The following is a 12,873-nucleotide window of genomic DNA, read 5'->3' on the forward strand; positions in this document are numbered from 1 at the left end:
ATGAAAGTGTTAGTTACTTAAAAGTGATAAACCCAATGAATAGGGGATGACTAACTTCATTAATAGAAAAAAGTTAATCTTCTAGCTGCAAGCAATTTCCAAGAATTGTAACACAAAAGACTACTTCCTTCAAAATAATTGTCTAAAAGCTATTAGTAATATAGTTTGACAATTTTCCTTTAAGTATTGGTTTACAGAAAAGCATTATATTCTATTATCTGGGAAAATAGAAACATTTTGTTCATTTGTTGCAGTTAGTAGTGGGATGGACTTGTTTTGTTTCAAAGTAAGGAAACTCAAAAGATAAAAGTTTCAAGAAAAGTTAAGGTATAAGAAGGCAGCACCAGTTTATTTAAAATATGATCATTTAGCAGATTCTGTGATGCTGAGATGTGTATCTTACACCAGGAGTCCCAACATGAAAGGTTTTCTAACTGACAATTCTTTTTGATTCATTTTAGCTTTTTATTTCTGCCATTTAACACTTTGGAAGATTGTTTCATATGATTTTGATCCATAATGCACTGCATAGACAAGGTGCAAAGATGCTTTTTTAGCAAAACAAATTATTATTGAGATAGCGACAGAAATGAGATTCTGAAAAGCTTTCCTGTCACTGGCCGCTATTGTGTTTCATTTGTAGTTGGTTTATGTGGTGCCTTTCTTTATCCATTAAGGATATTTTTGATGTTTATTAAGAATAAATTACGATACTATTAGAAGCAAATTATATGTGATCCTAAGCACATAAAGACAATTTACCAAGGGTGAGCTTACCGAAGGTAAGTTTGAAACAATTGACCGACAGCTCCCCAGTCCCTGCAGCAACAGCGCTCCAGTGGACAGAAGAAGAAATGCAGGAGGACCTTGGAGCCTAAGTCTGGGCACCAGAGGCCCAGGTAAGTTCAAGGGTTTAGAGAAGGCCTAAGGATGGAGAAAGAGTCTCAGGAGAGAGGCCAGGGTGGGGTGGAGGGAGGGAGGTCCACAAGCCACCAGGCCTTAAGGGGAGGGGGCACCAGACTTCAGAAGGAGGCTTCTGATGGCAGCCCCTCCCAACTTCCCGTCGGAGATGTAACTCGGTTGATTTTCGGGCTTTCCCCCGTGCAACTTCGATCCCACTGCCAGCCTAAAAACTGAGGCTGAGCAGGAATTGGCCCTAACGTGGCCAATAATAATTGAGGCAAGGGCGGGCTTACTGCGCCAGGCCTTGCCCGCCCCAATGTAAAATTGCTGTGTGGTCGGGGCAGGCTGAAACCTTGGGGGGAATCCCATCCCTTCAATTTCACAGTCCCCGTCCCCCCACCCAACCTAAAATCCAACCAGTGGGACGCGTAAAATTCCGGTCCAGGTTTTGGGTGCAGTTAGGTGTCACAGGCAATTGAGGGCCTTTTAAGATGAAAATGTTGGGGGCCTGATGATTTCAATCAGATTCTGATGCTGTTTTAACTTTGTGTTATGTGCTTAGTGCTCTGTTACCAGCCTCACCAGAGAATCCTGGCATGATAGAGCATCAGCCCAGAGAAGTACCAAAAAGCAAAGTCCTTTTTTTTTAAAATGGTTTCCTTGTGGAGCCTCGAGGGGCATTTCCCCTAGTGACCAGACCATCCCTCCCCGTCTGTGATTGCATCCCACCACCACATCCAGCAACACCTACCTGACTGCCCGCGGTCCTGATTGTGAGCTTTCCGGCTCTTGCCACAGACCTGATGGCATTAATACTGGTTTGGGTGGCAGTCGATCTTAGTAAATTAAATGAGGCCTGAGACTTATTATGGCCTGAGCCTCACATCAAAGAATTTGAGGGTTTGTTCTACCTGCCTCATGCTTACCTCTTGCCATGAGTTAAAATTTAATCTCAAGGTTCAATTGCCGTCACTTCCCTAAAGTGTTCCTGCTAGTATTCAGTTGGGAATTGGTCTACTAAATGATGCACTTTGTGAATGTAACAAGTCCTATGTTTAAGGAAAGGAAAAAGGCCAGAGTGATTGTAATATATATTTTAATGCCTGTAATTCCATGGTATCAAAACGTGCAGACTAGTTGTAAGACCAGATAATCCTAGGCCCAGACTTTCGTCTTCAGGTTAGGAATCGCGAATCACGCCATTTCCCAATTTCGCAATCCCACCTCCTGCTCCTGCCTGGCAGTGCCCACCCATGGCATTTTCATCACTGGGTGGCAGGATGAGCTGGAGTTGGGGCCACTGCCTCCAAAAGCACACCCGAGGGCAGAAATGGAGGCCAGCAAATGCCAAGGTGGGCAGGTTAGAAGACCCGTTTAACTCCCTGAGACATCGGCCCATTTCAGTAAATGAGTGTAAGGCCCCCAACCCCTCATCACCCCCAACCTCACACCCTCCATGCCTCCATACTCTCATACCCACTCACTAACCCCCATGCCTCCTCCATACCCCCATACCCCTCGTGCCTCCATGCCCACTTACTCATCACCATGTCCGCTCACCCCCATGCCACTCCCCCCGTATCCACTATATCCTGAACTCTTCAGCCCTATAATAATGTTCAGAACTCCTCAAGGTGCTCATGAAACTGTCAAAATGAACAGCCTCATTCAAAAGCCACTTCGTAAAAGCCATTACGCTATTTAGTGGTCATAAGGAAATCAAGCTAAACAAACTCACAGCCTCCTTGACAGATGTGGCAATAACCCCTGCTGAGTTGAATCCATTAGTCGGATTTGGAACTCAGCCAAACATGCATAATGAGATTGGATTAAATGACTGTATCAGCTGAGTTAAATCCATTAGTGCAGTTTAGAATTTAGTGAAGCATTCATGTCCATGTCCAAATGTAGCAAGACCTGAACAATATCCAAGCTTGGGCTGACAAGTGGCAAGTAACATTCGCGCCACACAAGTGTCAGGCAATGATCATCTCCAACAAGAGAGAATCCAACCATCATCCCTTGATGTTCAATGGCATTACCATCACTGAATCCCCCACTATCAACATCCTGGGGGTTACCATTGACTAGAAACTGAACTGGACTAGCCATATAAATACTGTGGCTACAAGAGCAGGTCAGAAGCTAGGAATCATGTGACGAGTAACTCACCTCCTGACTCCTCAAAGCCTGTCCACCAACTTCAAGGCACAAGTCGAGAGTGTGATGGAATACTCCCCACTTGCGTGGATGAGTGCAGCTCCCACAACACTGAAGAAGCTGGACAACATCCAGGATAAAGCAGTCTGCTTGATTGGCATCACATCCACAAACATTCACTCCCTCCACCACCGATGCACAGTATCAGCAGTGTGTACCATCTACAAGATGCACTGCAGGAATTCACCAAGGCTCCTTCGACAGCACCTTCCAAACTTACAATCACTAACACCTAGAAGGACACAGGCAGCAGATAAATGGGAACACCACCACTTGGAAGTTCCCCTCCTAGTCACTCACCATCCTGACTTGGAAATATATCACCATTCCTTCTCTGCCACAGGGTCAAAATCCTGGAACTCCCTTCCTAACAGCACGGTGAATGTACCTGCACCACATAGACTGCAGCGGTTCAAGAAGGCAGCTCACCACCACCTTCTCAAGGGCAGCTAAAGATGGGCAATAAATGCTGGCCCAGCCAGCGAAGCCCACATCCCGTGAATGAATAATTTAAAAATATTAAAGGAGCTCAGCCATCTGTTCAAGCTTAAAAAGAGGGGAACAGGTGTCTGAGCTGCACCAAATATCGCAGAAAATCAAATTGCACTGAATGTAAATTCTGCTTAAAATTCTGTGATCGTCTGTGCCAGTTATAATGACTTTGACTGAATTGCGCCAAAGAAACCAGCACAATGAAGTGGAAACTCTAGGCCAGGGTAGATACATCACAACCATACCACCCTGTTATTGTGATTAGAATTCACATTATAACTGCTTCTTTTACAGAACAACTGGCAAAGGAGTTTTCTCAGGGATGAAGCTAGGAAAGACACGTCATGGTAAAGATGACCATAAGAAGGGTCATGGAGGTAAGGTCAATCTAAACTCGAATTGCTCTTTCATACCGAATTGACAAAATTCCATCAGACAATTAAGTCCAGAGTTTGTTGCTTTAATAAAAGAGCTGAGCTCTTAAGGATGCACTGCAGTAAATTGTTTACAAACTAGTAACAGTGATTAAGATGGTGACTCATATCAGGAAACATTGAGAAATATGAAACAAAATGTAACAATATAAACAAATCACTGAGAACCTAATTGTTTAAGGCTCTTTTTTTAGTCTAGCTTTTATAATGACTGTAAGCAATGAACAATTTCTATAAAATGTACTTCATTTATTCATATAGAACAGTATAAAGTCCCACGGTGTATTGTACTGCTTGGTATGTATTAGTGAAGAACAGATTAAAGTAACCTTGCAGTGATTACATTTAAAAAATACAGCTTTGAATACGACTTTATAAAGCACCAACTGTTCATGTCAGTTAACATACCTAAGTTCCACAGCAAACTAATCTTTCAGGAACTGGTCAAAGTTAGCCTTTAGACTGCACAGGAATAATGGAATTACTAGATAAAAAAGAAATCGAGTTTGTCTACCACCAGCCTGTTGGTCACTTGGTACAACAGTAATGAAGTTGCTGACTAATCAAAGCGATCGATCTCAATCAATTAGTCTGCAACAGATCCAGGCATGACATGAGAAAAATCCCAGTGGCGGAACTCTTGAGGAACCATAGGTCCAAAGTCACTTCTTCCTCACAATCATGATCTACTTACCAAACCCTGTCTCATATTATTCACATACAAGATCCCAAATGTTATTTTCTGAAGGAAATCTAGCTCATTTTTCCTTTCAAAGGAACAATACTAACTGCTTCCATCAGGTTGACCACGGCTTAAAAGGACTACAGTCACCCACTGTAATTTAGATCACTGGGATCCATTTGGTTGATATCTTGATTCCTTTTCCCTTTAGTATTTTGCTGCACCATCAAAATGGTCCAAGCCTTACGGTGACACCATGGGGCGGACAATGGAGAAACTCAACCAAAATATACTCTCCAAAACAGAACAATTTCTGGGCTATTATGTACAACCAGCCTTTTAATAATACAGAACAAATGCCTGTCGTGAAGTAATTATTAGAAGGAATCTTTGCTATGTCCACTTTCTAAGAGAGTCCTCCCTGGCACTTAAGCTTCTCCATTAAGACAGCACAATAAGATAAAATGTAGATTTTCCAACTGGCATTATTTTATCACTGGTGTTGTCGCTTACAGCGAAATCTAGGCCACAGAATCTGTTGTAACCACGTGTTTAAGCTTTTCAATTCAAAACCCCCTACCCACCCCCAATCACTGTAATATCAAAGGATATACTGACCAATGACAAATCTGCTTTTGTTATAATGAGTGCCAACTACATGTTTCAATGTACATAACATTGAAAATTAATGAGGATATATCTTTGAGTTAATGAAAATAAATTTTCCAATTAACTCAATGCCTTCGTGTTCAATACTTGAGTAAATCCAATATTAGCATTTAATTGAAATAGCATTTCATGCCTTTTTAAAAGAGGATCATAGAAAAACTGAGTTGATTAATGTTCTGCTATCCACACTTTGGAATCCAGCAATAGCACTTTTTTCAAAAAAAATTTAACTCATTCCAAACCCACCCACTTGCACAATCACAATCAGGCCTTCTGAGTTTCTTTAACCTGAACGCTGCTCAGTTGTTCGTGGTTGAAATTTGACCCAACGCTCCTCAGGCCACACGCCTTCAGTCACTTGTTTTACGTTCTACCTTCAAAGTTAGAAGTAACTTTACGGCCCTGTCATAGCAGGAGCCAGAAAATGTGACAAGCCATTCAAAAGTCCATTAACTTCAACGGGAACAGAATATCCTGCCGGCGGGAGGGGCTGTAAAATCCCACCCATGGGAAAACTAAAGTGTGAGCAAAGTACAAGAAATTCAATGGGTCATACAATGTTAAAGGGACACAACAGCCCATTTCAGTTTGGCAAGACAAGATGTGCCAGTGTGTCTGAATTCTAAGGCAAAGTATTTTTGACTGCACTCAGAAACACCATTGGGGAGAACTTTCTCCCCATTGGGCGGGCTGGGTGGGAGCGGGCGGGCGCGGAGCCGATCGCCGGCCGAGATCGGCTGCGGGCCGCCATTATACGTGGGTGGGCCAACTAAGGCGCGCCCAGCGTGACGCGCACCCGGAAGTGCTCAGCGCTACCTGTGCAGCCGGAGGGGGAGGAGGGAGAGTCGGGGCCTGCAAAAATCCCCCTGAGACACAGAGCTGCCTCAGGGAGATTAATTTGATTATGAAGACTTGAAAAAAAGAATTTTAAAAATTATTCAGACCATAGAACCATAGAAAAGTTAAAGCACAGAAGGAGGCCATTCAGCCCATCTTGTCCATGCCAGCCCAAGGACACCCAGGTGCCTTTTCTAATCCCACCTTCCTGCACCCGCCCCATAGCCCTGCAGCTTACAGCACTTAAGGTGCAGATCCAGGTACTTTTTAAAAAAAGAGTTTAAAGTTTCTGCCTCTACCACCAATTTAGGCAGCGAATTCAAGACACCCACTACCCTCTGCATTCTTCCTCATGTTCCCCCTACACCTTCTGCCACTTATCTTAAATCTATGTCCCCTGGTTCTAGAATTCTCTATCAAGGGAAACAATTTTATCCTGTCCACTCTATCTATTCCCCTCATAATTTTGTACACCTCAATCAAGTCACCTCTCAGCCTTCTTTGTGCTAAGGAAAATAACCCTAACCTATCCAATCTCTCCTCATAGCCACACTTTTCTAACCCTGGCAACATTCTTGTAAATCTCCTCTGCACTCTCTCCAGAGCTATTACGTCCTTCCTGTAATGTAGTGACCAGAACTGCACACAATACTCCAGTTGTGGCCTCACCAGTGTTTTATACAATTCCAACATTATATCCTTACTTTTATATTCTATACCTCTGCCAGTGAAGGAGAGCATTCCATATCCCTTCTTTACAACCTTGTCTACTTGAACTGCTGTCTTCAGGGACCTGTGTACTTGTACGCCAAGATCTCTCACTTCATCTACCCCTCTTAGTATATTCCCATTTATTGTGTAATCCCTGTAACTGTTTGACCTCCCTAAATGTATGACCTCACACTTCTCTATGTTAAAATCCATCTGCCACTTTACTGCCCTCTCCACCAACCCATCTATATCGTTTTTGGACAGTGTCACATGAGCTGGGATATGTCAATGAACTTTAATAAAAAATTTTATTATAGTTATAAACCCTTCATGAAACCTCGTCCCGCCTGAGGATGAGGTTCCATGAAAAATGCGAAGGCTGCCTGGGCTCTTCACCTGTACCCCCCCCCCGCACCCCCCCCACCAACCTTAAGGTTGAACAGGCAGCCCTGACAACTACTTCAATGAGTTGATTAATGGCCTTAATAGGCCTTTGACAGTTCGGCGGGCGCAGAGCCGACTCCGGTGCGAGCCCGCTGAACTGTAGATGCAAATGATACGTGGTGACATCGGGACGCATGCCGAACAGAATACTCTATCCCATGAAAATATCACGTGTTGCTTGACTGAGCATCCGTGACTGCGTCAACTAATTTAATCCAATCCTAGTGTTGTTTCACTTGATCTTCTGTTAAATTATTGCATCCATCATTTGTGTAAGGCATGGAATAGATTTTAACTATTGTAGCTAGCGTGTCAGCCTAGAGCTAGCCACATTCATCACCAGTGCTAACAATGAGAGATCTCATCCTGTCCATTCCCTACCCTCCTTAGTCTGAGCAAAATAAGTACTTCCATTCCCTTTTACTGTCAGTGACTCTTACCTTCTCACCCAAAACCACACATTGTCAGTGACATTAATGATTTTCCTCTTCAGCAAGCGGCAGGTCTGAATAATTACTGTACATCGTAAATGTAATTTTCATCTCCTCCTCAACTGTAATAATGATTGCCTAATGTTAAAAAAAGGAATACCAGGATTAGAAGGGCGTAAAAATTAAAACAGAACATTACTGTTGAAGCTCATGAAAGGAATACTTGCTACCACAGGAAAATGACTATTTCAGTAAAGCAATTAGAAATGAAAGAGAGAAATGAGGAGACCAGTAAAGTGAACTGTGGAGAAAGAACCTTTCTAACAGAATTTTAGTAAATTACTAAAGGTAATAAAATATTTAAGTGTCTTCTTAATGTATACTCTTGTCTGTTATTTCTTCTCTCATGACCACATCCATGCTGGCAACTCTCTACTGAGCCCCCTCTTTGTAACTCCACCCTTAATCACCCCTACCATCACCTTACTCCCTCCACTTCACCTCCACCCACCAGTTAAATCCCTCTGACTCCAATATTGGGTATATTTTAGTTCAAATGCACCTTGTCCATCCTCCTTGTTTGGCATTTTTACTGGTGCTGTTGATGACATCTTTGATTTTGCTCACATTTCATTTCCTGGACCCATTGCTGTTACCTACTGACCTTCTGGGCATGTTCTTTACTGCATTACTGGATTCTTGCCTTTACTCTACACTCTAAAGGTGAGAATCCAGCAGTGCAGTAAAGTACATGTTCAATCCTGAGCAGAAATGTGTTGGCCAGGTCTAATTCCTTCACTGAGTTCAGAATTTTACTGAGAGCCATCACTTTTTACTGAGGCTGTATTCTCTGCTGGACTGCCTCTATTCCAATACCTGGTTTAGTTCTGTGGGATTAGTTTCCACTCTTCCACTTGGACATTTCACTCTGCACTGGATGAACTCTGACCCACTCCTGCTGGTCCCATCCTGCTCTGGATGTTGCTGCCACATGACTGAATCATTTCTGCTTTGATGCAATGCACATCCTTCCCATGATCATTGATGTTCTCCACTTGTCCTTCAGAACTCCTAAATTAGCTTTCACAGAGCTGGCTTGGGCTGCTCCTTGAACATCCTGCTGGTGCACCTGATCTTGTGTGATCCTCACCACTCTACAGCTATTCCTCCAATCAGGTCCCTCGTTTGTACTGATTTTGTGGATTACCCCTTCAGCCATCCTTAGCCCCCCCTGAAATTGAATGCTCTTTTTATGTCTTGGGTAAATGAGTTCATTGGCCAATCAAACTCTAACTGCACACCTTCTTATGCTTTCATCATTGCTGCTTGCAATCAATAACAGGGAGCGACTGATGTAAGAATAGACAGTGATGGTTTATTGAGACATAGGGCAGAGCACCAGACCATACGTGCTCACTCAGAAACCTCCTGAACTAGACTTACAGTTCCCAGTTGCCCGTGCTGTACAGTGATTCGTCAGTGCTGTCACATGATCAGTACACTTGCATTGTTTGAAGGGACAGGGTACCTCACTTTGCCACATGCCTCCCCTTTACACTTGAAATGACAAGACTTTACTTTCTGGGCTGAATTTAATTCATACCCACTATGCAAATACAGTAACAACTATACCCAATTCAAGACATTCCAATGCTGAGGCAGACAGTGAAATGCTGCTTTTCAAAGTGTGATGACTCGACGGAGCAGACAGATTTTATCAAGAAACAGTTAACATTATTACAGAGAGATTTACAGGTGCTTTCACACTCGACCAAGACTCTAGTCAGGAGGCTCCATGCCCCCCAGATTGCCCACACTCAAAGCTCACTGGTTGGAGCCCCCACAGTACATCACATGACCCCCGATTGACAGAAGGGAGGGACTATACCCCAATTACCACATTTCTCCCCCTTTAGCTCTTTACAGTTTTGGTTTACAGGAAAATACTTGAACAATCCAACAAACAAATATACAATTTCAGGTGATTATAAATCAAGTCTCTAAGGTGATCTTCTTATATGGCTGGAGTGGCGTAGTTCTACCAGTGGAGGTTCCTGAACGGGATCGACAGGATCTGGAACTGCAGTATGAGACACATTATCAGAACTTGGCAGTTCAGGATTTGACAACTCTTCAGAGAAATTTGGCATGTCTATTCTAGGTTGATCAGACACCTCAGGAATTGACATTTCAATGTTAATCACAGATGGATCAGAATGTCTCCGGCACAAATATGATCTATGTACTTTTGGAGTATTCTATCTCCCACCTGTATTTGGTAAAGTAGTGGACCAATCTCTGAGACAATGGCTTCAGGAGGCCAACAGGGTCCACTGCTGAAATTCCGTGTGTATACCGTGTCACCTACACTGAAAGCATGAGCTTTACAGTGCATGTCATGGTTAAACTTCGGATTACTCTGGTTCTAGGCCACTTTCCCCTCTAAATTTGGAAACATGAGATGTAGACGTGTATGCAGATGGTGTTTCAATAATACACTTTGTTACAAAGAACTGAGACAGTATATAATAAAGGGTACTATTCTAAAGGGTGTGTAGAAACAGAGAGACCTGGGTGTATATGTACATAAGTCATTAAAGGTGGCAGGACAGGTAGAGAGAGCTGTTTCTAAAGCGTACAGTAATCTAGACATCAATAATAGGGGCATAGAGTACAAGAGCAGGGAGGTTATGATGAACTTATATAAGACATTGGTTGGTCCTCAGCTGGAGTAATGTGTACAGTTTTGGGTGCCACACTGTAGGAAGGATGTGAACGCATTGGAGAGAGTGCAGAAGAGGTTCACGAGAATAGTTCCCGGGATGAGACACTTCAGTTATAAGGAAAGATTGAAGAAGTTGGGACTGTTTTCCTTGGAAAGGAGAAGGCTAAGAGGATACTTGATAGAAGTTTTCAAAATCATGAGGGGTCGGGACAGAGTAGATAGTAAAAAAGTGTTCCCACTCATAAACAGATCAAGAACCAAAGGGTATAGTTTTAAAGTTTTAAACCTGCTGAGTTTTTCCAGGTAATTCTGTTTTTGTTTTGGATTTCCAGCATCCGCAGTTTTTTTGTTTTTATCTCTGTGTTTAATTGACTGCCACTGCTCTTCAAGAAATGCCTACCTCCTTGAAGAAGTTCTGTTCGTATCTGCGACAAGATTTCCGTATCTCTCTTTTGCCTTGCTCACCTTCATTGCTTTCCATTTCCCTCCTGGTGTTTGACAAGGTGTTTACTAAAACCCGCTTTCACAGCCATATCTCCTTTCTCAGTGACTGTCTCCGTCTCCAACTTACCCCACGTGGATTTCAACTGAAATTCCACCCCTCATGTTTCGAACCCACCCAGGATTACAGGTATCTCCGGGACATAAAACGTTTCTCGGACTGCTGTTCCCGTCACATTCTGAAATCCACACTCAGTGCCATGCACCGCCATATGAACACACTCGACCTCTCCCTCCAGCAGCACCGCTGTACCCTTTTTCAAAGCTGCGCGTGCCCCCAGTTTCATTTTATCCTTCGGCTCATCCGACGCCTCAACGAGAAACTTTTTCTCTTTCTCTCAAGTGCTAAGGAACACAAGCTCCAACAACTCATCGACACCAACACCCATCTAGGACCCCCCACCCCTGCCTGTTCCTCCGTCCCAACCCTTTCTTCCAATCCCAACCCCAGCTGTGTATTCACTATACCCCCTGACCTTCCCCTCTCCGATGCTGAACGTTCAGTGCTCAGCAAAGGACTTAGTTTCATACCCTTACGCTCTCACCTCAATGAATTTCGGGCTCGGCATGATGCTGAACTCTTCTTCCACCGTCTTCATCTCCGGGCTCACTTCTTTGGGCAGGAGTCCTCTCCCCGTTCAACGGATCCTTTCACCCACCTCCAATATTCTCCCTCCACCTGGACCCCTCCCTCTGGATTCTTACCTTCTCTTGATCTTTTCATTGAGAACTGTCGGCGCGACATTAGTCGTCTCAATTTCTCTGCCCCTCTCACCCATTCTAATCTCTCTCTCTCTGAACTTACTGCACTCCATTCTCTCAGGTCCAACCCTGACATTGTCAACAAACCCGCTGACAAGGGTGGTGCTGTTGTTGTCTGGCGCACTGACCTCTACCTCGTGGAGGCTGAGCGTCAACTCGCAGACACTTCCTCCTGCCTCTCCCTGGACCATGACCCCACCACTGAACGTCAAGCCATTGTTTCCAGGACTGTCACTGACCTCATCTCCTCTGGGGATCTTCCTCCCACAGCTTCCAACCTGATAGTCGCCCAACCTCAGACGGCCCGCTTCTACCTCCTACCCAAAATCCACAAACAGAACTGTCCTGATAGACCGATTGTGTCAGCTTGTGCCTGCCCCACAGAACTCATTTCTCGTTATCTTGACTCCCTTCTCTCTCCCCTTGTCCAGTCCCTTCCCACTACATCCATGATTCCTCTGACACCTTACGTCACATCAACAATTTCCAGTTCCCTCGCCCCAAACGCTTCCTCTTCACCATGGACGTCCAATCCCTCTACACCTCCATCCCCCACCAGGATGGTCTGAGGGCCCTTAGCTTCTTCCTCGAACAGAGGCCCGAACAATCCCCATCTACCACTACTCTCCTCCGTCTGGCTGAACTTGTTCTCACACTGAACAATTTCTCCTTCAACTCCTCTCACTTCCTCCAAATAAAAGGTGTGGCTATGGGTACCCGCATGGGCCCCAGCTATGCCTGTCTCTTTATGGGGTATGTGGAAAATTCCTTGCTCCAGTCCTACTCCGGCCCCCTTCCACAACTCTTTCTCCGGTACATCGATGATTACTTCGGTGATGCTTCATGCTCTCGTCGGGACTTGGAAAAATTTATTAATTTTGCTTCCAATGTCCATCCCTCCATCATTTTCACGTGGTCCATCTCTGACACTTCCCTTCCCTTCCTTGACCTCTCTGTCTCAATCTCTGGTGATAGACTGTCCACCAATATCCATTACAAGCCTACCGACTCCCACAGCTACCTCGACTACAGCTCCTCACACCCTGCTTCCTGTAAGGACTC

General features: G+C 44.1%; 1 protein-coding gene across 2 annotated transcripts in view; it reads left to right on the forward strand.

The window, feature by feature from the left end:
- otofa (otoferlin a) overlaps positions 1-12,873 on the forward strand; it is a 480,240-nt gene that overhangs the window by 274,488 nt on the left and 192,879 nt on the right. For both annotated transcript variants that reach the window (XM_041188008.1, XM_041188007.1), the window contains exon 7: positions 3,910-3,983. In XM_041188008.1, coding sequence (XP_041043942.1) covers positions 3,910-3,983 — 74 coding nt within the window. The remainder of the gene's footprint in view (positions 1-3,909; positions 3,984-12,873) is intronic.

The sequence above is a fragment of the Carcharodon carcharias genome, chromosome 5 (genome assembly GCF_017639515.1).
Source record: "Carcharodon carcharias isolate sCarCar2 chromosome 5, sCarCar2.pri, whole genome shotgun sequence".
In the NCBI taxonomy this organism is placed as follows: Eukaryota; Metazoa; Chordata; class Chondrichthyes; order Lamniformes; family Lamnidae; genus Carcharodon; species Carcharodon carcharias.